This window comes from Taudactylus pleione, unplaced genomic scaffold, assembly GCF_031769625.1.
Source record: "Taudactylus pleione unplaced genomic scaffold, aTauple2 ptg000006l, whole genome shotgun sequence".
NCBI lineage: Eukaryota > Metazoa > Chordata > Amphibia > Anura > Myobatrachidae > Taudactylus > Taudactylus pleione.
In genome coordinates this window covers 20523084-20546366 of record NW_028284409.1, presented here as the reverse complement: position 1 = coordinate 20546366, position 23283 = coordinate 20523084, and the positions used below count along the sequence as shown (strand labels likewise).

Genomic DNA, 23283 nt, shown 5'->3' with positions numbered 1-23283 from the left:
AATAATACACTTTACATCAATAAAAAGCTGATATCAATAACTTGCTTTAAGTGATAATGCAGTCCCGATTACTATTATATCGGCAAAGTAGAATATCCAAATATCAATGGTATAATTTTTGTATCCAAGTACTATAAGTCAGATCTTGTATGAGACTCCTAAGAGGCTGTTATAGTGTAGGAAATTAACCCTGAGATATTGTGGTTATAAAATGAAACATGATCACGTACAGTAAACTCTACAAACTTATCAAGCTTTAAATGAAATAGTGGTGAAAAATATGTTTTTTTTTGTTATTACTTCCAAAGGCACAGTTCATATCATTTCAGAGGACATACATTTTGCAAAAACACACTTCCATATTTTTTCCCAGCATGTGTTTAAAAAATATTTTTTAATTAAAAAGCAGCAGGTTTTCTATTCTGAACAAACCAGTATGCTTAGATATCTCCTAAGAACCTAATAACTAGTAAAGTTGTAGTTATTATTGAAGGATCAGATTAATGTTGCGTGCATTAGTTCCCGTTTAGAATTAATCCACTGGAAAAACAATGCTCTCAAATCATTGATTTTAACAGGCTGCATCATTTAAAAAAAAAAAGGGGAGGGGAACGACTGGTTTCTGAATCAATTACCTCCTTTGCACCCTGCAGGGAGGTCACAGAGCAACATCTGAGTAGGAGGAGAGAGTTCTTTGCAGGCTCCGGCTGGGAAAATCTGTGAGTAGAGCATGTGGGGAGGCCGAAAAGCACACCTCCCATCTGTCATGCATGGTGGATCTCCATAGGGGGCCTATTTTGTCCCAACAGAAATGTTGCGAAGTCTCAGTGACAAGTGGGATGATCTAAGTGGCATGTAGGGAAATTTGTGGAGATCTGAGGGTCATATGGGGAGGTGCAGGGGGCTGTGAAGAGGTCTGAGTGGCATGTGGGGAAATGTCAAACTACACGTGTGTTCTGAGGACATGTGGGGGCATTTTGAGGCAAGTGGGGTTCTTAGTACATGTGGAAGCATTTTGTTGCAAGTGAATGGGTTTCAGTGGCATGTGTTGGAATTTTGGAGTGAGGGGCATTTTTGGATGAGTATTCGAAGGTTGTTTTATTCAATCTTGATATTTAGGGTAATATAGAGATTTTTTTGAAGGAGGGGGAATACAATTCCTGACGTCGATGCAATGTACTGTTGCAGTGCCAGTAGGGCGCAATGTGCTGCTCTGGAAGTTTTCCCTTGCACACCATAGAGTTGGCACTAACATAATTACAGCATCATCATTCCGAATTGAATTCTTCCAAGGTTGGAGGGCTGCGTATATCCTATGTCAGGTTGTCCATCACTGGAACACACCAACACTTTGCATTCTACCAGTTCTGCGTGGATACCCAGAAACCTTTAGTACGAGTTTTGGAACACATAATGCTTTCACCAAAAACATGAACAGTAGTTACAGCTGCTCCCAGACAAAAAATTATGGAAACAACTGGTCAGAGCACAAAACATATTTTGCTTCAACATTAATGGAATTAACAATTGAATTAGCCTAGTCCACACACACACACACACACACACACACACACACACACACACACACAGCACATATCCCACTGCTGAGCTATTGTAGACCAGCTAACATCACAACCACAAATCAGGAGCACAACATGTGTAACTTTAAAGCTTTTTTGGTGTAAGATCTTTATATTTTCATTAGACACATTATTATGAGCAGCACGAGGGCTGCAGAGAAATGAGCTATAGGCTAGACTCCAAAGCCTCAAACACAACTTAATATAAGAGATATTTCCCAAGACTATAAAACACACTGCATAAGCAGAGCTGGCAAAAGTAAAAAGAGATAGAAATAAAGGAGCTATTTTACACACAAAACCACGTAAACCCAAAATGAGCTATACACTTAAACAAATATAATCACCAAAGAAAGAGTGCGATATTGCATAATTTGCCAAACTGATATAAACAACAGTATGTCTAGTAAGGTAAGTGTTCAAATTTAGAAATTCCCCAAATCCTGCAAGCAACATGGTAACGATTGACAGCTCACTACTCCTGACTCCTAGGATTCTCTAAAAAATCCTCACTACCAACCTCACAGATACTTTTTCACCATGGAAACACCCGCCACACAATGTTAGTGATACAGGACAAGTGGAGCAGGTCTCTCTAAATCACTCCAGTCTTCTGGATCCGTAAAATTTGCAGAAGAGTGAAGATCTTCTATAGATCAGCTGTTCAAATCATCGAGATAAAACTCAGATAACGTTTAAAAATATAATACACATATCGGGTATGTGCAGAAAACTACTCTAACATCTGTTATGTACATTAGTGCTAAGAGCACTGAGCTTGATAGCCAAGAACTGGAAAATTAAGTACATCACAGAATTGACATTTCATATATACTTCCCCAGTGCTCACCAAAGTAATGGCAACATTCTGTGAAAATGCTATTTAATTTATTTTTTTTATAAATTTACTGAAAATATTTTGTTTCTGACTTTTTAAAACTAAGTAAAAAACATTTGATTTATAATATGTATTAGTAAATGATTGGGACTTCAGTGCATTATTCAACAAAAACATGAATCGTCCCTATTTTACTCCTTGGCGTTTCAACAAAGGTATCCCATATATTACTAAGAATAAACAAGTTCCAAAACTGCTGAAGAATTGCCAAGTACTTTTTCTACAGGAAACAGGTAAATGAGATAATTAGTGAAGACATATGCAGTATTGTTGACTAAATCTGTTCAGAAAATGATTAATTTCAGATACATGTTGGTATGACCAAACAATGAAATATAGTGATACATTAGAATATTGCCCAAAACTAAAAACCCATCTGCTTGAGCGCTAAGTAGTCTATCAATACAATCACCTCTTACTGCAAACGCCATTAATGCAAATAGTAATCTATTTCCTTCATTCAATAAGGAGATAAAATATTAATAAAAACAAAATACTGCATGTAAATTAATACCATAAATAAATTAATTATAACATGTTATTCCTTTACCCCTTATGTGATATATTGTTTGATTTGGCACACTAGCAAGGAGGTTCCCACCACTCCCCATAAGAGGCCCTAATTGCAATGCTGATTGATAAGTTGCCCACTCTGTTAAAATTGATATATAAAACTATTGTAGAAACATTTCAGGCAAATTCTTATCTGCTTCTAAAAGAACACTAAAACCCACACAACTCGTAAAACAGTGCACAAAGTTAATGTACAAACTAAAAGAAAAATGCAAAGCAGAATGTCCACTTTTGTATTCAGAGTTACTAAAGTATTATATATACACAACATGCTGTCTGATTGGCTAAAATCACCATACACTTGGCAGAGCACATCAATGACCTGTATGCTTTACTAACCTGTAGCAAGAGAGTGTGCCTAGCTTTGTTTGTAGCTTGTAGTCTATCTCTTCAGCTATAAACCAGTGAGCGCATAGTATATTTCTCCCCCAAGCACATTATATTTTATCCATGTGCAGCCACTGTTTGGGTTTGTTCCCAACTCTAAATCAGCCCTTCTGTATATTAGTATCCCTGGTTTACTGATTCTTTATAACATATCCTCTGTTCTCTGACCTATAATTCAATGTCCATTAGAAACTTTTATCAATCTTGTTCTTGGGATTAATGCCCCACACATTTAGTGCTGTTTCAAAAAATACTTTGGTGCAGAAATGGCAATTTATCATGATGTGCAAATGTGAAGGTCAGAAATAAAAGGTCCTTTTATTTGGCTGTAATTCAAGAGTCTCTTCCAACCACTGATTGGGAGTACTGAGCAACTGTTCCCATAAGCGATGAGCTCGTTGGTGGCACTCATAGGCTTCCGATTCCTCACCTTTAGGGATAAATATAATACAGTGAAGACAATGTTAAAACATAACTACAGTTAAGAGGATTATCCAACAGACAATTTAAGAATCATTAGGAGAGGTAGCTCTTACACCTGCCAGGAGCCTCCTTAGACCTTACCAATATGTAACACTTGCAAGTATTAACAGTGACCACAATTCAAAATGGAGACTCAATGGATAACAAAGGGCCGGTCTGCCCCTGGCTAATTGTTCCCCTTACAAATCAGTGTAAAACAAAACTAAAATTAAAAAAACCTGTACAAAGATAAAGAAAAAAGGACCTGGCACACATGTGCGGAAGTACAAATTTTAAAGAATTGGAGAAAAATCGGTATTTTTGCTGTGACAGAAGCTACCTGTGCTCATGCTGGTGCCACAGAGAAAACGCTCAGTCAGTCCCTGGTCCCACAATGTAAGATCCAGTCGAGATGTCTTTAGATCACTTAGATTCACATTATTATAAATAATTGTATGGTTCCACTCAGGGCAGGGCTGTCTCCTCAGCACTGGAGTCCTATGCTTTAATTCACACTTGTTTGGCAGAACAAGACAACTGGTAAAATAAATAAATACAGATTTCTTCAGTAGCACAACTTATGTAAAGACAATCAATGGAAATAGACACCTTTGTCAATTTACCTCTTAACAAAAGGACTCAGAAATCCATCTGGTCTCAGCAACAGATTCTTGGCATTTTTTATTACAAGATGAAGCTGGACAATTGGCAAATGTTTTACTTCCACACCTGTAGGATTAACAAAGTTACTATGAGAAAGACGTTATATAATCTCATATTGGATCACTGCATGCTGCCTACCATCTGATGCATGACGTCCATACTGGATGGTATTAGAGACTGAGGGCATTTCAAGCCTCATCCTTACATACAGCTCTCCGTGGTATTGCATTGTGCCCTCTTCATGCTTCTTCGACTATAGAATGAAAAACAAAATTGATATATGTGACAGAGAAAATGGAAAAAGAACTGCTGAGTATATGCAATGAAAGTGACCCCGGTCTTTCTTTGCTCATATATTATTTCCATGCCAAACATCAATTGATCGGCCAATATATCTGGTGCCCGTCGGCCAGTGTGTACCAGTGATTTGTCTGTGAACGTCAGTCACAGACATATTGCTTCGGCTGTGCTGCATAGCCGATGGACAGATAAATCTGCCATCTGCCCATACACATTCAGCTGTGGGGAGGGGGGCGGACTAGCCCCTGACCAGCCCAACTGCCATGGGACCCGCGGTTGCCTGGAAGATGATGGTCGTTCATTGTATATGAACGACCATCATCTACAGATATATCTGCTAGGTGTGTACCCACCTTTACTCTGCACTTCCTTTAGGTTGCTATCACAACATCACACCTCAATCCCTGCCTTATCATCTTGTGTTGACAGAGGTTCCACACCATAAGCAGAAAAAAGTCCAACCAAACCTGGCTTTGCCTGAATTGTCAGTCTTTTAGCCTCACTAATTTTGAACATTTTTGTTGTTGGTACTGAATATTTTGCTACTTCTTGCCACTTTACCCATTTAAAATCTGATCCTATAATGTAATCTGTCCCAACACTCGCTGCTGCTGAATGGTTTCTTCCTGCTGATGAGAATTAGTGTGTGTATGTCTGTGAGTGTGCGTTGGGTGGGGTGGGGTGAATAGGTTGATGGATGGGTGTTGTGCAAGAAGATCTTCATGGGAGCTGATAGGGTGGATGAAAGTGTTAATGTTTGCTGGGAGGGTGAAAATTCCACCAATCTAACTGAAACACAATTTGGTACCTTTTGCTATGAGACATTAACTGAATGTGGTACTTATTGCTATAAAATGCCATTTTTCAAGCCCTGCACCAAAGAGATTTGGAACAAATTGGCAGTTTGGATCTGAAAGTAATATTCTACACCTATCCATCAATGTGCTGCACCTAGAACTCATTTGACATTTTTGGGGGATTTAGCAGTTTTAGAATACAAATACCAATATTGCGCTAGTGACTAGTGGTAAGGCTGCTAATCTCCAAAAAGGTCCTTTGCCAGAAAGGGCCTATGGAATTAACAATGATAATTTTTTTTTTTTTTGGGGGGAGCACCTAAACTGGATTATACAACCCTATATAGGATCCAATTCCCCCTTTGTATAGTATAATTTTTGTCACTTTTACATAGAGTGTTGTGAGTTGATAATGGTGAATTTTATATTCCCCCTATTGGGCCTAATATGAGACCTTTTCAACCTGAGTTCACCCAAATACAACTAATAACCTTCTTTCCATTTAGTACGCAGTTTTATTAAAAAAAACATAAAATCACACTTAAAACTTATTCTCACATATACATAAACATCTTGACCATTGTGGGACAGATGTTAGAACGCTTGCTGTCTCCCTTTATAGGGACAAGCTTTGACAGCCTGTAGGGCCCACTTTGGATCTTGCTATATTGTCACCCCTGTTATCTGATCTCTTTAAAGGAATTCCTCCTCTGTCTCCCAATGAATAATTGTGTTACTTTACTCTGCAATTATAGTCAAACACCAAAAACACCACAGACATTTTTCACAGTGTAGTATACAGTATATAGGCCCATATTCAATTTGGAGCGAAAAGTCCAAGCCCGGACTTTTCGCCGCCATCGGAGGTTTTGCCTCAGAATAAGTATCGCACGCATCCCCGCCTATCCCTGTATTCAATTGCAAATGTGCGAAAACGGGACCCGGCGAAATGGAAATCGGCAAAATGTTCTGCCAGATTTGGCCAAATCAGCCTGAGACCCCCCAAAAGATACTCTGAAATGGGGGTTCACTATGGGTACCCCAATTAGCCTTGCTGAAGGTATTTGGGGTCTTTGAATGGTCTCAATAGGTGCTATTTAGCGTTTTTGGTGACAGTGGTGAAGAATAGTATTTAGCAATTTTTTGAGGGGGGAATAAAGTAATCCCAGCAATTTGGGGTACATAAAAATGGGTGCAAGCATATTTCCAAGTTGCTAAAGTAAAGCATTAAATAGCACCAAAAATGCGCCTTCAGCAAACACCTGCAGTCAAAAATACACCTCCCCCATACTTCCAGACACCCCCAAAAGCTATTTTGCTACTTTTTGATTTTGTACCCCCACTGTGATTTTTTCGACGCAATTAGCATCAAGGGTGGTGTAAAATGCGTTTAGGGGGATTGCCGCAATTTTTCACCCCAAAACCCAGATTCTGCAGTTTTTTCCACCGGGAATCCATTGCAGATACTTTTCTGCTGGTTACAATGCGCAAACTTATCGCAACGGTGAAAATTGAATACGGTGATAAATGAAATCGGCGAAAATTACGTCATCGGCGAAAAGTTTCGCTGAAACTGACTTTTCGCTCCAAATTGAATTCGGCCCTTAATATGTAAAAGATACAATATTAAAAACTTGTATATAAAAGCAATATTAGTAAGGCATATCACCTAGTTACTGAACCGCTCTTGGAAAGATGAAAATCTCCAGAATGTCGCTGCAACATACCTACCCTCCTGGAATGGCCAAGAGGCTCCTGAAAATCAGATCACACTCCCAGCCACCCAGAAAGGTGGGCAAGTCTCCCAGCCAGCTGCCTACCCTGGACCCCCCCCCTGCACCGTCACCGGACACCCCCGCAGCATAACACAAACACCCCCACAGCGGGAAAGGGGAACTAACACGATTTTTGCTGAATTGCATCATGGTGGCCCCACCCGCTGTATTACAATGCCGATAATCTTGTCATTGTGTAGCAATGTCGGTGCAATCGAGCATTCACTACCCCGCTCCATCCCTAATAATGCATGATGTCCCCACCATGCCCCCTTATGCCACGCCATGAGCAATTACAGTACAGTATCATCAGTGCATCTTAGCAATGACCACTCAAAAACCATTTCCTAAAATGCAATACATTTGAGTTTGCTTGAAGAATCCTTGGTGCAAAAGATCTGACCTCAACTGCTTCTATCTTTATCTTCCATAGATTGTGAGCAATGAAAGGATAAGGAGGGCACAGGTACTAATTTACCTTTGTTCTGTGTCTCTATGACAGGAATAGAACTGAGTTATCTTGGTGTTGAAAAATGCCACCATTGGATCTATTTGAGGAAGTCAGTACTTCTGTGTGCAATACACATTCTCCTTGGTGGACTTGATTATGATAGAAAAAACCCCAGAAATAAACAGCTACAGTTCAATAGTATTAGTTGCACTAGCAGTAGTAGTGGGCAGCACAGACGGTGTAATGGTTAGCATTACTGCCTCATAGCACTGAGGTTGTGGGTTCGTTTCCCACCACTGCTCTACCTGTGTGGAGTTAGTATATTCTCCCTGTGTTTGCGTGGGTTTCCTCCGGGTGCTCCGGTTTCCTCCCACATTCCAAAAATATACTGGTAGGTTAATTGGCTCCTTACAAAATGAACCCTAGTGTGTGAGCATATGATAGGGAATATAGAGTGTAAGTTCTTCTGGGGCAGGGACTGATGTGAATGGCCAAATATTCTCTGTAAAGCGCTGCGGAATATGTGTGCGCTATATAAATAACTGGTAATAAATAATAAATAAATAGTCTATTATAGCAGACTGTAACTTATGCTGGCCATACACGCTACAATTATCGGGACGATCCGTCCGATATCGGCGGATCGCCGCGATAATTGTAGCATGTGGGGAGGCAACCGAGGGTTAAATATTGCTCGGTTGGGCATGCTGGATTGTCCAGCATGCCCGTCTGATGCGATATTTCCCGTTAAACTGTCGGCCGCATCGGGCAGTGTATGCCCAGCGCAGCCGACAGACAGACATTTCCTGTGTTCCTTCCTACGGAAGAACAGGGAAATGTCTCCTCCCCCGGGGGCGGAGCGCGGATGTCGGGCTATACACTGAGATTTCTCTCACAGTGTATGCCGGCAACATCTGCGGCTGGCAGCCGGCCAGATTAAATGTCTGTCGGTCTGACAGACATTTTATCTGGCTCTGTATGCCCAGCATAAGAACTATAGAAATTTCTATTTCCCAATAAGTAAAACAAATCTAAAAAACAAAAAAAAATAATAATATACCAAGTATAACAAATTAAATCCTTAAATGCAATGGTTCTGTCAATTTCAATACATATTATCAATATAAGTAGTCTATTGTGGTAGTAGTAATAGCTATAATGATACAACTAAGTGTTTGCAATGATTGCTGGCTCTATGTAAACATTATTTTACTATTATTAAGACTAGTACAAATAAAATTAGATAATAATAATATTATTATAGTAGAAGTAGTAATTATTGTGGCATAATTATAGTAGTCAAAGTAGCTATTGTAGCATAATAATAAATAATAAACAACAACAACCACAACGTACTAGCATCTCTACGTATCAGGATCATCTGCTTTTGAAATGGTGAGAAGTATAATTTTTCTCATATGAACCCTGAATTTAAGTGCTCAACCCGCAACTTCCTGGCTACTACTTGCTTATAATGTACAATAGTGATATTTTCTTCTAGACATAGATACCAATCAAGTTATGAACTAACTGTACCTTTGCTTTTAGTTGGTACCAATTAAATGACTGAGTAGAGTTGTCATCAAAGTCCCAAGATTCCAGTGGAATAATGACTTCTCCTAGGAAAACCTTTCTCTTCAGTGTCCCTGAATGCCACACCGATACCTGAAGAGTCCGTGTCTCCAACTGGGAGCGTTCTATGGTGTACTGAGGAATAAAACGAGATTCAGTAATAAATAAGCCAAAATCAAGTGAACTCATGGTAATGTGTGATAAAATACCTGACACATGGCAATATAGTAATTTTTATGGCCACTGATGTTTATGTCCTTCAATTAGTAAAATGGTTCAGGATATGATGCCAAAAATATAATTCCTCAAAATTATATCAGCATGGATGCAACTACTGGAGTACTAGAGGTGCAGTTGATGATGGATTTGTCAGGGAACCCATACTGTACCAACAAGATAAATCATTCCACATCAGCTCATGGAACACAGAAGATTAAAATCTCATATTAATCCTCCCCAAATCCCATCTCTTTTTGTTATATGGTAGGGAACAAAAGTACAGAGTTAAAGGTGTTGATCTGGTTTGAAGCATGCCCAGAGGGGTTCAGTAATGATCATGGGAAGTGCACACTTGAGGTCTGACATTGGGTACTGGTTCCTTTCTCTGTCTTTTCTTTATTCATTGGGACACTTAGGCAGGAGCAACCAGAAAACTCAATTTGTGTCCTATGTTTACAGGAACACAGTGCAGTCAGATTGAAATTGAAATGCGCCAAATGCATTTGAATTTCCGTATGTTGAACTACTTATATTTGATTTTCCATCCAATAGTAAGGATTAATAAGCAGGAAAGGTAATTACTTAAAATGGAGGCTGCACATTGAAAGACATTCCAGAGAACTAATAAAAAGTATCAATTCTGTATGCAAGGTGGACCAAAAGGAATCTAAAGGTACATTAGGTGCATCTTGCAGTGATTGAGCTGTCCAAAAATGCAGTTTAAACTAGCAATAATAATAATACTGCTTTTAGAGACCCTCTGGATAGAGGTCCAAACCTAGTAATGAGAGTATACTACTTTACAGTTGCTGCTCTTTGTAAAGCCTCTATGATACAGGTCCAATGGTCAAAACCTTTAGGATCTCCACAAACCAGATGCAAGAGAATATGGATTCTGGCTATAATTAAATAAAGGACTGAAATTCCTGCTGAGAAAGGATGACAGAAATTGATGGCCAGTGAACTGATAGACTAAGGTCGCTATCTAAAAGTTTGTCTTCAGAAGTAAAAAATCCACTTCTTTCTGGAAAGATCATCATTTACAACTTAAAAGGAGGCAGGTTTGATGAGAAGTCAGTATCTTGTAGTATCTTTTCTACAGTATCTTATCTCTGTTACAGTGTGTACAGGAGGATATTGAGAAAAGTGAAATCCAACATTGTTAGGGGGCGATTCAAATGTTGAGGCAGCGATAATTAATGGACACCTGATGGAGCAATTAGATTGTTGCTCCTATCAGGCGCGAGTGCCTCCTGAGGTGGTGAACAGAAATATGCAGCTTTGAGGTGCCCAAACAGCCCTGCTCTTACTAGAAGTCACAATGGCAAAACATGTCTGAGAGACACAAGCAATTACCTGTGGACAATTGTATAAGAATGTTCACCCATCAGCCATAACATTAAAACCACCTGCCTAATATTATGTAGGTCCACCTTGTGCCACCAAAACAGACCTGACCCATCAAGACATGGCCTCAATAAGACCTGTGAAGGTTCCTGTGATATCTGGCACAAAGATTTTAGCAGCAGATTCTTTAATTCCTGTAAGTTGTGTAATGTGGTCTCCATGGCTCGGTCTTGTTTTTCAGCACATCCCACTGATGCTCCAACAGATTGAGATCTGGAGAATTTGGTGACCAAGTGAACACTTTGAACTCTATAGTGTTTCTCAAACCATTCCTGAACATTTTTTGTAGTGTGGCAGGGTGCATTATCCTGCTGACAGAGGCCACTGCCATCAGGGGATATAGTTGTAATGAAGGAGTGTACTTGGTCTGAATGCAATACCCAAGGTTTCCCAATAGAAAATGGCTCAGAGCATCACACTGCCTCCGCCAGCTTGCTTTCTTCCCATAGTGCAGACAATCTTTCCCCTAGTTTGGCAAGAGGAAACTGTGTAAAGCCAGGAATGTTACTGCATTTCTTGTAAGTATAATTCTAAAGTGAGGTTATGTAATAAATGTAAAAGCTTGTGTAGGATTGTATATGGTAGGGCCAATACTAAGGGTGTGCAAGTGGTGCTATCTCTCAGGGAGTAAGACCAAAGGGGTGGCACCTTTATTTGGCATGCAGGCTACCAGGAAAGGCAGCCAGCAGATGCAAAGGAGAGGCACCCTACGCATCCTTGGATGCACTGGGAGCTCAGATTCCGGGTCCCTGAGGCTCTCCTGCCCCTTCTCTGTGATGTCATCTGTGTGGGCGGTAATAACATGAAGGCGGCTTGTAGGGGGTCTAAACTATGTGTGTGTACTTTATGAAAAGTGGGTGTTTGTGCAAGGTGGACAGCACAGTTGGTATAATGGTTAGCATTGCTGCCTCACAGCACTGTGGTCTTGGGTTCAATTCCAAAAGGGCCCTAATTGTGTGGAGGTTGCATTTTTGCCCCATGTTTGCATGGGGTTCATCCTGTTAATCCTCCCACATGCTAAAAACATACTGGTAAGACAACTTACAGATACTCCAGATACCTGCCTTGCATAAATACTCAGCACTGGCACCTGAGATGCCTACAGTTTGCACACTAAAAACATCTTACACAAACTGTGTGCATCTCTGCAACGGTGCCTGCGCAAAATGTCTGCGATTATCTCCCAACCGTTTCACTTTCGGCGAGAGAGTCACAATTTCAGTGGAACTGTATTTCATTTTGTCTGGCAGTTGGAATGTACTATCCATTCACTGATGCTCAGCATTGCAGACCCAGGGTGATTGAGAGGGACAGGAGAGAAGTGCCTTTTATGTACTAGGCCCGACCCCGTGGCATGCTCCCCTCATGATATGGGCAAACCATTTTGGGATAATGACACGCATCCCTGTCCCGACCCAGACTTTCAATATGTTGGAAGGTGTGTGTGCTTTCTGCAAAGGTGCCTGCACAAGGTATTAAATGGATGCAAGGCATGTGACATGAACAGAAAAGCGTCCATAAGCCCCGATACATATTAACCTTTCAGCAAATCTAAGATCTAAATTGCTTGTGTACATTAAAATAATGTACCTCTTTCCAACAAACAAAAATTATTTCAAACTACAGTTAAACCATTAGCTATCCATAGGTTGCACAAAAGGTGATGCTGGAGCATATTGCTGCAATTCATGTACAGTACAATGTGCTATTTTGACACTATCAAGTACCCAAACTCTACATAATGTAATTAATATTGACAGTCGGTGACTAAAAAGGCAGTGAATGTAAGATACTGTATACTATACTGGATCTTGTTTTATGACCATACTGCAATGAGATTACTAATCTGTTTATGTGAAATTTATAGTTTACCTTTAAACTTTCATGAAAAAATGGGTCGACTGTATTTTTTTTTACACTTGTTTTCATTTTACGGAGGGAAGATTTATCAGGAAGTAAGTAAGTCTTCACATACCTAAAAACATAAAGAGAGTAATTAAAGTGTTTTATACATAGCTAATAAACATGCATGATGGATGTGGATGGGTATGCTGCACACTGTATCAGTGTCTCACTTCAGGAAGAGATGTGTTTTAAAGGAACGCAACCATGTAAGGCAGTACAGATATATCTGTAATGTATGGACTGCGTCTTTTAGAAGGAGACTGCATAGTGCAAAGATCAGCAAAGCCATGTGGGTGTTATTCCTATTCTCACGTCCTGCACAAATACAGTTCTGCTGCAAACTGTCAGATTTTCAAACGATTACCCTGGTTACTGGGTGGATTGGAGTCTTGTATCTACATACGTTGCTAGCAGGGCCGCATCTATAATCTAGCAGGGGCGTATCTATAATTGGTGCAGGGTGTGTGGTGCACCCCGGCTCCCGGTTCCAGGGGGGGCCCATACCGCACACCCTGCACCCATATTATCTAATACTTACCTCTCCGAGGTCCGGCGTCTGGTGTCTCAGCGCTGCTCAAAACACTAGAAAATGGGCATTTTACCAGAGTTATCATTTCCCCCACGATCTGCGCATGCACAGTAGACTCTGGGCACACTCTAGTACCCAGAGTCTGCTGGTGCTGCGGTGGCTGGCCAGCCGCATCAGTCAGCTGCCAGCCACCAGGGAGAGAAGAGGGGGCCCTGGACGGGGAATGCACATGGGCACTCTCCTCTCTTAAGACGCCCCTGGTGTTGCTAGCAACAATTGTACACATTTTGGGGTCTATTCAGCAATGATTTTTTACATAAAATATGTGGAAACTATAATTTCCGCATTTTTTAAGTAAGCCAACTATTCAGCATTGGATTAATGGAGAAGATAATGCAATTATCTTCTCCATTAATTTGCATCTCGCAGAGTACCGCACTGTAGCGATCAGCCATTGATCTCTACAGAGCTTTAACATTTTTGACTATTTAGCAAAGCAAAAAGCGTTAAATTACTCAAAAAATCTTTACTTTATATAACTCCATCTCAGAATCGCGTTATATAAAGAAAATACATAAAATTTCCCGAAAACTGCAGGGACAGAGGGAAATTCCCTGCTGGATCTTGAAACTCCGCCCCAGTCCGTCCCTGCTTTGCGGTGACTGGTAAGTACAACTCCAGCCTGTCAAAACTGCCTAAATTGATTGAAATGTGTACACAGGCTTTAGATTAGTCTGTATACATGTATATTTAAGTGCTTTTATATTTAAAATTATATATAATTTAATGAGACTTTGCACCTCTGATCCCAAGCTCAGACATGACCATTTAGGCTTGCCAATGTTATAAGATTTACTGACAATTTGCATTTTTATACTAAATCAAAATTGGTCTTCAACTGAAAATGGTAGCGACATCTAAAGAATCAGAGTCCTCAGGAAATTAGCAGTGGAGGACATTTATATATACTAAATGTTCACTGCAAACACCCGTTTTGCCCTAGTGCACCTGCATTGTCCGTGCACTAGTGCACACAAAGTTGGTCTCAGTTAACATATTGGATATGACCTGAAAAACACCTACATGCTGCCCAACGTATGCCTTTTTCCTATGCAAACTTATACTCCTCTGTAAAACCAGCTATTTAAGTTGGAATGGTATCAGAATGGTTCAAATCCCGACCGTGATAGCCTGACAGGAGGAGATCCCGACAAGGCAAGATAAGTACTCTAACACTGCCTCCCCCCCTAACCCTCCCTTTGTGGTGCCTAACCCTAACCTCCCCGAGGGGGTGCTAACCCTAAGGTCCCCCCGGTGGTGCCCCACTACTGACACCTTAAACCCAAGTCTCCCGGGGGGGTGCCTATCTCTAACTCCCCCCCCCCCCCCACTGGTGGCTAACCCTAACCCTCCCTCTCCGCAGACTAACCCTAACACTCCTGGGGTGGTACATAACCCTAATTCCCCCCCGGGGGTGCCTAAAGCTAACCCCCCCTCTCCGGGGACATGACAATACTTACCCGGCTAAGGACGTACGGGATTCCAGAGGTTTGGGATGTCGACGCCGGTATCCTGATCTCATTCGGGATACCGGCATTACGAGAGTCAGTATATCCATGGCCGGTATCTTATCCAACGGCAATATCACTACATCCCATCTAAGCCATCTCACACCATAAAGCTATTTTGTGCTTCCATTAGGTAAGCCTGTTTGCTTTTTCAGAAAAGTTGTAGAGGTGGTTTCTATTAAACTTCATAGTTTAATATAATATCACACAAACAAATGTCTCAAATGGTGTTAGCAAATGGTGTCTAACTTATGGCTAATGCTTCGCCGGAGAGGGATCTTCTAATCCAGTGGTTCTCAAACTCTGTCCTCAGGACCCCACAGGTTACCTTTTCAAGGTCAAACAGCAGGTGCACAGGTGTATTCATTACTCACTGACACATTTTAAGAGATCCACAGGTGGTTATAATTATTTCTCTTTTGATTCTGTGAAGAGAACTGGAAAACGTGCACTGTGTGGGGTCCTGAGGACAGAATTTGAGAAGCTGTATTCTAAGCCATCTCCAGCAGGGTGGACTGTGTGCATGCCGCTGTGATCAGCAAGTGATGAAAGAACGGTCAGTGGAATACAGCCATGGCCAAGACAGCCTCCAATAGGAAGTTCTGTCCCAGCAGGACATTATTGATCAACTGGTAGAAAATATAACAGATATTTTATGTGAATGTGCATAAATAGCCCCATGTACTATTACATATCTTCCAACATGACCCTCTCCAGGAGGGACACAATGCTCTGTTCCTGGACTTCCCTGGTAAGAGATGGTGCTGCAGCGCAGTTCAAAAGTCAAATAGAGGAACCACAAAAACTGTCATTTCACACACTGCCAAACATCACTGGCTGGGACTCACTGACAGTTGGTGTGACTCCCCTATTTGAATTTTGGACTGCGCTGCATCCCCACCTCTGGAGCCGCCACCAATCATAAATTACCAGCGAAGTCCAGGATCAAAGCATTGTGTCCTCCTGGAGAGGGTCATGTTGGGAGGTATGCTATTATATTGTTGGAATGAAGACAACAATAAATTAACAGTGTACAGACAAAGATTTTCCTTACAATAGGGATACAACAAAATATAATTGGGAGCTAATATCACTTACGAATTGTAGAGGAATTAGTGCATCATAAATGAGCGTCTAATCCTATTAAAGTGTATCAATAGTGTGAAATTGACTCTAAGGGGCATATTTATTAAACTGCTTATTTATAGAAGTGGAGATGTTTCCCATAGCAATCAATAAGATTCTACTTATTTATCTAACACCTTCTAGAAGATAATAGCTAGAATCTGACTGGTTGCTATGGGCAACAACTCCACTTCTAAAAACTCACACTTTAGTAAATATACCCCTAATAATATTTGATCAGCATCTTAGCTCTGGCCCCCTCCATTACATGTATACATTGAATGGGAAAAAAGGAGTCCCCTTCAGATTATATTTATACTAGTATTTGTAGCCTATCATAAGCGTTTAGTGGTTGATAATTTGACTCACTGCCCTGTTTATAGATGTATTTTTTTTTCTTTTATTACAGGGAGTAGCATCTGTTCTAGGAGAAGGGTTAAAGATAAATGCCGGCAGTTCTCCCTTATTCAGCCCCATCTGTTCCCTCCTACAAGTGACTGGCCTGACATGGCTACACCTGCACTGAAAGCAATTCCCTGAGAAGATTGTGCTTCACAGTGGTGGTGCTGAGCAGGGGTGTATCTAGGGATCCGAGCGCCCCTGGCAAGGTAATGGACTGGCGCCCCCATCTCCCATAATTTCAGGAAGTGCCCCCAGTAATAGTCCCCCCTATGCACTGCCCCCAGTAGTAGTCCCCTCTATGCAGTGCCCCCAGAAGTAGTCCCCTCTATGCAGTGCCCCCAGTAGTAGTCCCCTCTATGCAGTGCCCCCAGTTGTAGTCCACCCTATGCAATGCCCCCAGTAGTAGTACCCCTTATGCATTGCCTCCAGTAGTAGTCCCCCTGTACAGTGCCCCCGTAGTAGTCCCCCTATACAGTGCCCCCCAGTAGTAGTCCCCCTATACAGTGCCCCCCGGTAGTAGTCCCCCTATACAGTGACCCCCGTAGTAGTCCCCCTATACAGTGCCCCCCAGTAGTAGTCCCCCTATACAGTGCCCCCCAGTAGTAGTCCCCCTATACAGTGCCCCCCGGTAGTAGTTCCCCTATACAGTGCCCCCTGGTAGTAGTCCCCCTATACAGTGACCCCCTGTAGTAGTCCCGCTATACAGTGCCCCCCAGTAGTAGTCCCCCTATACAGTGCCCGCAGTAGTAGTCCCCGTTATGCAGTGCTCCCAGTAGTAGTCCCCCCCTATACAGTGCCCCCAGTAGTAGTCCCCCATATACAGTGCCCCCAGTGGCAGCCATTCCCCCCCATAACGTGCCCCAGTAGCGGCCCCCACAATACAGTGCCCCCAGTTACGGCCATCCCCCCCAATGTGCCCCCAGTAGCAGCCCCCACAATACAGTGGCCCAGTAGCATCCATCCCCACCCCATAACGTGCCCACAGTAACGGCCACTCCATATACAGTGTCGACGACCGCCGCTGTCCTCTCATCTGGGCCCGCTCTCGCTCTGCACTATGGGATGGTAGAGACGTCATAATGTCTCTGTCATCACCTGCTGCAGAGGGAGCCGGAAGACGGAGCTCATGAGTGAGCTCCAGCCGGCTCCCTCCGTGGTCGACGCAGCAGCCAATGAGAGACTGTCTGACTCTCATTGGCTGGCTGCTACAACAAACAGACAGCCGCCGGCTGTGTGTTTGTAACTGTGTAGGGCAGACCACTCTCACTGCGGTCTGCCCTACACTTTGGTAGCGGGGCTAGTTCAAGCCCCTGGGGTAGTCCACCCATTTACTGCTGGTGGCACTGCCGGACGGCGCCCCCCCTTTGGCCGGCGCCCCTGGAGAGTGCCATCCTGGCCAATGGGTAGATTCGCCCCTGGTGTTGAGTGTGGTGTTGCTCTGCCTCCATGGCTGTCCTGGCGCCTCTGCTTGCCTACCCAGATATGCCCAAGTTTCGGTAATCAGTAGCTTCCCAGAATCCCACACACTTGAACTCTTGGACACAAGTATGATTCTTCCAAAATGTCATATGGTGGCACAAAAATGTATTTCAGGGTATTACAATATTATGCTTTGGCAAACACAATGGATGCAATGCTTTGTGTTTCCTTAAGGTGCATATCCACTACACGATTAAAATGAACGATTACGACATCGTTATTGTTTAATCGTTCAGTAATTGTGCTGGCAACGACCAGCGATGTGCACTCCCGCTGGCGGCATTTGTCATCGCCTGAACATACTGCCCAACCTGACGAGATCATCAGGTTTTGCATGTTCGGGTATCATCCAATGCACAATATAAGGAACAATTGAATGATAATGATGTCGTTATCGTTCAGCCATTCTTTCATCGTGTAGTGGATATGCATCTTTACTTGTCAGCTAACACTGGGTAATTTCATTAATGTGTAGAACATGTCTAGTGTGCAGGACAATGACCACACAACAGCTAGCATGCACAGTAATAGGATGCATCTTACGGGTTACATTTCTTCTTCTTCTCTTCCCCATATGCCAGGTTTTTACATGCTTTGATTGAGATTTCCAGAGTGCACGTCTTCAGGCTGTATGAAATGGCAAACTCAATTTCTCCAGTGACATTGGCATTGTCAATACTGCCCACATCAGTGCTAGCACTGTTGATGCTGGTCATACTAGCCTGGAAAAATAACTTAATGTGAGTGTCCACACATGAAAATAAAGGTTATATCTTTAGTGGTTTGATATATTAGGCGCTATGCAGATACATCTTATTCAATAAATGGACAAGCATGCCTTATGTGCCTAATGCATAAATACTTATCAGTCTGTTTCCATCATTCTTGGTGATTCAGGATTCTATTATTGAACCTCAGATGCACAGTTACTTCATGCTCACAACACCCCTCTTAGTACCAGGTCCTGAAATGTCTCATAGCATCCCTACATATAGGAAACTTTTCACATCTTGTCACCCCCAACCACCTTCATATAACAATAGGATTACAGGATTTCCTGCAGCAGTAACCCTATAATGTGTGTCCACATAATATTCGCTAAAACCACTGCCATTTGTAATAACATTTTCTAATCAGGGTCAGATCGAGGGATGGGGTACTGTCAAGGTGATTGATCCCCCCTCCCCCTGTAACACAACGATCATGTACACTACTGCTGGCAGCTGTATAGCAGCACAGAGACACATCAGCCTGGGAGAGAGCAGAGACTGCGGCTTCTGTGCTGGGCAGGGTCCAGGGAGGCTGTGTAGCAGCAGTCTCTGCTGTTTCCCAGCCTGATGTGTCTCTGTTCTGCTATACAGTGGCCAGCAGTAGTAGGCAGGAAAGAAGTGTAAAGTGGGGAGGGGGGGAATCCCCCTTCCCCTTGTATATGCTACACATGCAGAGTTGGATCAATCTTACGTATACAACTGGCACTACAAGCTAAACCAAATCCTCTATTTTCCTGGGTGCCTTTGGCCAGATTCTGAGTTGGACACAAAGCAGACACAAGTATGGATGGTAGCGACAGTCAGATTTACTACCTTTGTTAGATCAAGGCTTTATCTGGCTTCATGCATGGAATGGCACCACCCTTTGTTTTTCCCACTTACAATCGCAACTGTCATCATTAGTATTGACACTTACACCTGCCCTATACATGTCACTACAGATCTCCATCATATACATGCCACATAATACCACATAAGTCTTGCTACATGCCCACACAGGGGTGTATTAAGAGAGGAGGGAGCCCGTGTATAGTCTCCTTCTGGGGCCCCCTCCTCTCTACCTGGTGACCGACAGTGCACTGAGAGTAGCAGACTCCAGACACTAGAGTAGACTCTGGAGCTATGCCAGAGTCTACTGTGCATAAGCAGGTCACCGGAGAAATGGCACGGCAGCCATTTTCCTGGTGATTTCCCTACTGCACATGCACAAAACACCTGGTAAATGGCCGCAGCGTCATTTTGCCGATGATTTGCATAGCACTGCTGCCGTCAACGCAGGACTCCGGAGAGGTAAGTATTGAAGAAATGGGTGCAGGGTGTGTGGTGTGGCCCTCTTGGACCCAGGGGCCCATGTGTACCGCACAGCCTGCACCCATTATAGATACACCCCTGTGTCCACAATACTCTTATGACACTTCCAGTAAGCGGATTTTTTGTGTCCCTTCACAAGGCAGCTGGGCATGAGAGGCATTGGCATGCCCACCCATTAGAGAGGACATAGACTATGCACTGTAGTATCCATGTCATCTGCAGGCTGTGCCCCTGTATAATATATTGAGAAATACTGATAGTTCATTTAGTATAATCAACCAGATTACAGACTAATGTGAATTAATGAATTGGTACCCACCCACCACCCTCTCTACACCCCTGAGTGTAGGAGATGTACACACCTACGTGACTTTGACAAGAACCACTCAGTACTAGTCACAGCTCCTCCCCTACTCAGTTTAGGCCCTTGAACATTTTTAGCCCCAGGGACATGTAGCCTTTAATCCAGCCCTGACACCAGCCAGTGTCTAAGCTTTAATCAGAACTGCATTGGGTTTAGGAAAGGCCAAATACATGCCATTGTAAAAAAAAATTAAAAAAATTATTTTCACACAAGAAAACATTAGTTTAATTAGAGTGCACAGTCTGGAACCTGACAATAGAGGAAGGGTTGGAACCAAAAGAATGTGGTGCCCGCCAGGGATCTCCCCTGTACCAATGTTGGCAGTCCGACCCTGGCACTGTCAAGGAGCATATGCATGGGCAATTTGTTGAAATACGCTAGATGGTTCTGCTTTTGAACTTGTGGGTACGTTTTAATATACATATTAAATACCTACCTGTTTCATACTCCCAAAGAATATCCTTTTCCTCGCCTCAGTCATCTCTTCTGTCTCTTGGCCTGCATCTTTTTTCCCCAGCAGTTCCTCTTCCCTGGCTTTGTGAATAAGGTGGTGTATGCTGCTGGACTCTTCTAGCTGTCACAAAGATACATCATATATATGGTTAAAGAAAAATAATCCTCCTATAATAAAAGTTTATTTTAAAACAGGTGAATGTGGGATCTCTCAGTAGGGGTACAACATATTGCTTCCATGGCTTACATTATTGTAGATATGTATTAACATATCCCTTTTCGTCTTTAGAAGTCATACCTGACTTGCTATATTGATAGCGGTGTCTGAATGACTCCTCCTTTCCTTCCTTCTCTCTGCATGCCTCCCATAGTCCGTGCTTAGGTAAAGTTTGTCAGTCAACATATCGTTCTGTGACTTGGAAATTTCTAACACAAAAATAAATAAGATTATCCGATTGCTCTGACACTGGATAAAATTGCATTGTTCCATCCTATGAAGACATTAGAGAGTATAGGATAGAAATTATTTAGGTTCTCTCACCAGTTAGAAAGCCCTGCAAAAAATAATAGTGAAGTTCTCTTCCAGCCAATTAAGTTACCTTAAAATTTATTTAGAAGCTAGTGGTGGCTTTATACATATTTCATATACAAGAAAAGATTATAAATATATTATAATATATATATATCTATATAAACCACGTGGAATCCGGATCTCAGGTACAGTTCAACGTATTCCGGTGCCTTTCCCAAAGTAGTGTACAGGTTGCAAAGTGGATGGCACTCAGAAATAATCAATATCAAGAACGACACTGACAGCGCAGCTCTTAGGTCAATGTTTCGGAGATGTTGCTCCTTTATCAAGACATACAAACAATGAAAAACAAACACATACCTTATATCATTTCACCCGCTGCTCAAGCGTCCTCCTGACCTCAGCCCTTGTTGGAGACCGGATGACATCACAACATGCGCGTAGCGTCGACGTCCCGACTATCTCACAGGGGCTTGGTCAGAGCAGTGTGTACCATCACCATGACAACTGTGCAGAAAGAAGTCTGTTGCATATAGCGAATATCCATATACAGGGAAAATACCTAAAAATATGGCAATAATTACTCAATGTAAATAATATCTATGATCATAAGCTTGCCTCTTAAACATGGCTAATCAAGCGAATATCAAAAAATAGAGAATGTTAGAGAATGCTAATGGATGCGGCTCTAAAACAAACCAGAAAACCTGTCATGCTAAGCAATGAGAGTCCATGATACTCTATTTGCACTGTGAGAAAAATGAATCCAATAATCTGGGAACCAGCAACCGTGTAAAAGTATTACCTAAAACACGATTGCACATTAAAGCAAAGCTTCACAAAAAACATGTATAAGACATCACTTCGTTGAGGCCGAAAGGATGAACAGTGTTCAACATATGCATCCATTTTGTATCCAGCTGTAATAGCTTACGTCCTCTATCACCACCTCTGGGGTTTGGAGGAACCCAATCGATCATTTTATATGTAATTGTAGATAATCCGTGCTTGAAATCTCTAAAATGTCAGGCCACGGGTAATTCTGAGGTTTTGCCTTCAATGGCAGCCCTAATGCTGAAAAGGTGCAGGGCCATCCTTTCTTTTAATTGTCTTGTAGTTTTGCCAATGTAGAGTAAACCGCATGGGCATCTGATGTAATAAATCACAAAACGGCTTGTGCATGTTAAGGCATATTTAATCAGAAATTTCTTCCCAGTGTGGGGATGTGAGAACGTGTCACCTTTCTCTAGGCAGCTGCACGTGATGCAACCCGTACATCTATAGTTGCCTGCTCTGCGAGAAAGAAAATGTTCTACTTTAGGGTCACTGTGTGCAGAAATATCATTGTGAACTAGGGGTGAGCGGGTTCGGATTTCTGAAATCCGAACCCCCCCGAGCCCCCCCGATCCGAGTCCGATCCGAGTCAGGCTCGACTTTTCCCGCCTGACTCGGATCTGAAATCGAGGCAAAACGTCATCATCCCGCCTTCCGAGTCTCGCGGGTTTTGGATCCTATATAAGGTACCCGCGTCGGCGCCATTTTCTCACTCGGCTGTGGACAGTGAAGAGGGAGGGTGGGAGTTAGGGCTGTGTAGTGTAGTGTAGTGTAGTGTAGTGCTGCTGTTGTCCACTACTTCAAAGTCCATAGGGGCTGGCTGTGTTGTGCTGTGCTGCTGTTGTTAATAGGGGCTGTGTCCACTACTTCAAAGTCCATAGGGGCTGGCTGGACTGTGCTGTGCAGTCAGTTCTCCATAGGGGCTGT

At 42.4% G+C, this 23283-nt stretch overlaps 1 protein-coding gene across 2 annotated transcripts in view; it reads right to left on the bottom strand.

Moving 5' to 3' along the window:
* Positions 1 to 23283, bottom strand: part of SYTL3 (synaptotagmin like 3) — an 87715-nt gene continuing 64432 nt past the window's right edge. For both annotated transcript variants that reach the window (XM_088451747.1, XM_088451748.1), the window contains exons 8-16: positions 21289 to 21416; positions 20974 to 21111; positions 18636 to 18814; positions 12957 to 13059; positions 9423 to 9593; positions 4702 to 4816; positions 4524 to 4629; positions 4241 to 4437; positions 1 to 3868 (exon numbers count right to left, since the gene is read on the bottom strand). In XM_088451747.1, the coding sequence (XP_088307873.1) occupies positions 3738 to 3868; positions 4241 to 4437; positions 4524 to 4629; positions 4702 to 4816; positions 9423 to 9593; positions 12957 to 13059; positions 18636 to 18814; positions 20974 to 21111; positions 21289 to 21416 (1268 nt within the window). In that variant the 3' untranslated portion in view covers positions 1 to 3737. The remainder of the gene's footprint in view (positions 3869 to 4240; positions 4438 to 4523; positions 4630 to 4701; positions 4817 to 9422; positions 9594 to 12956; positions 13060 to 18635; positions 18815 to 20973; positions 21112 to 21288; positions 21417 to 23283) is intronic.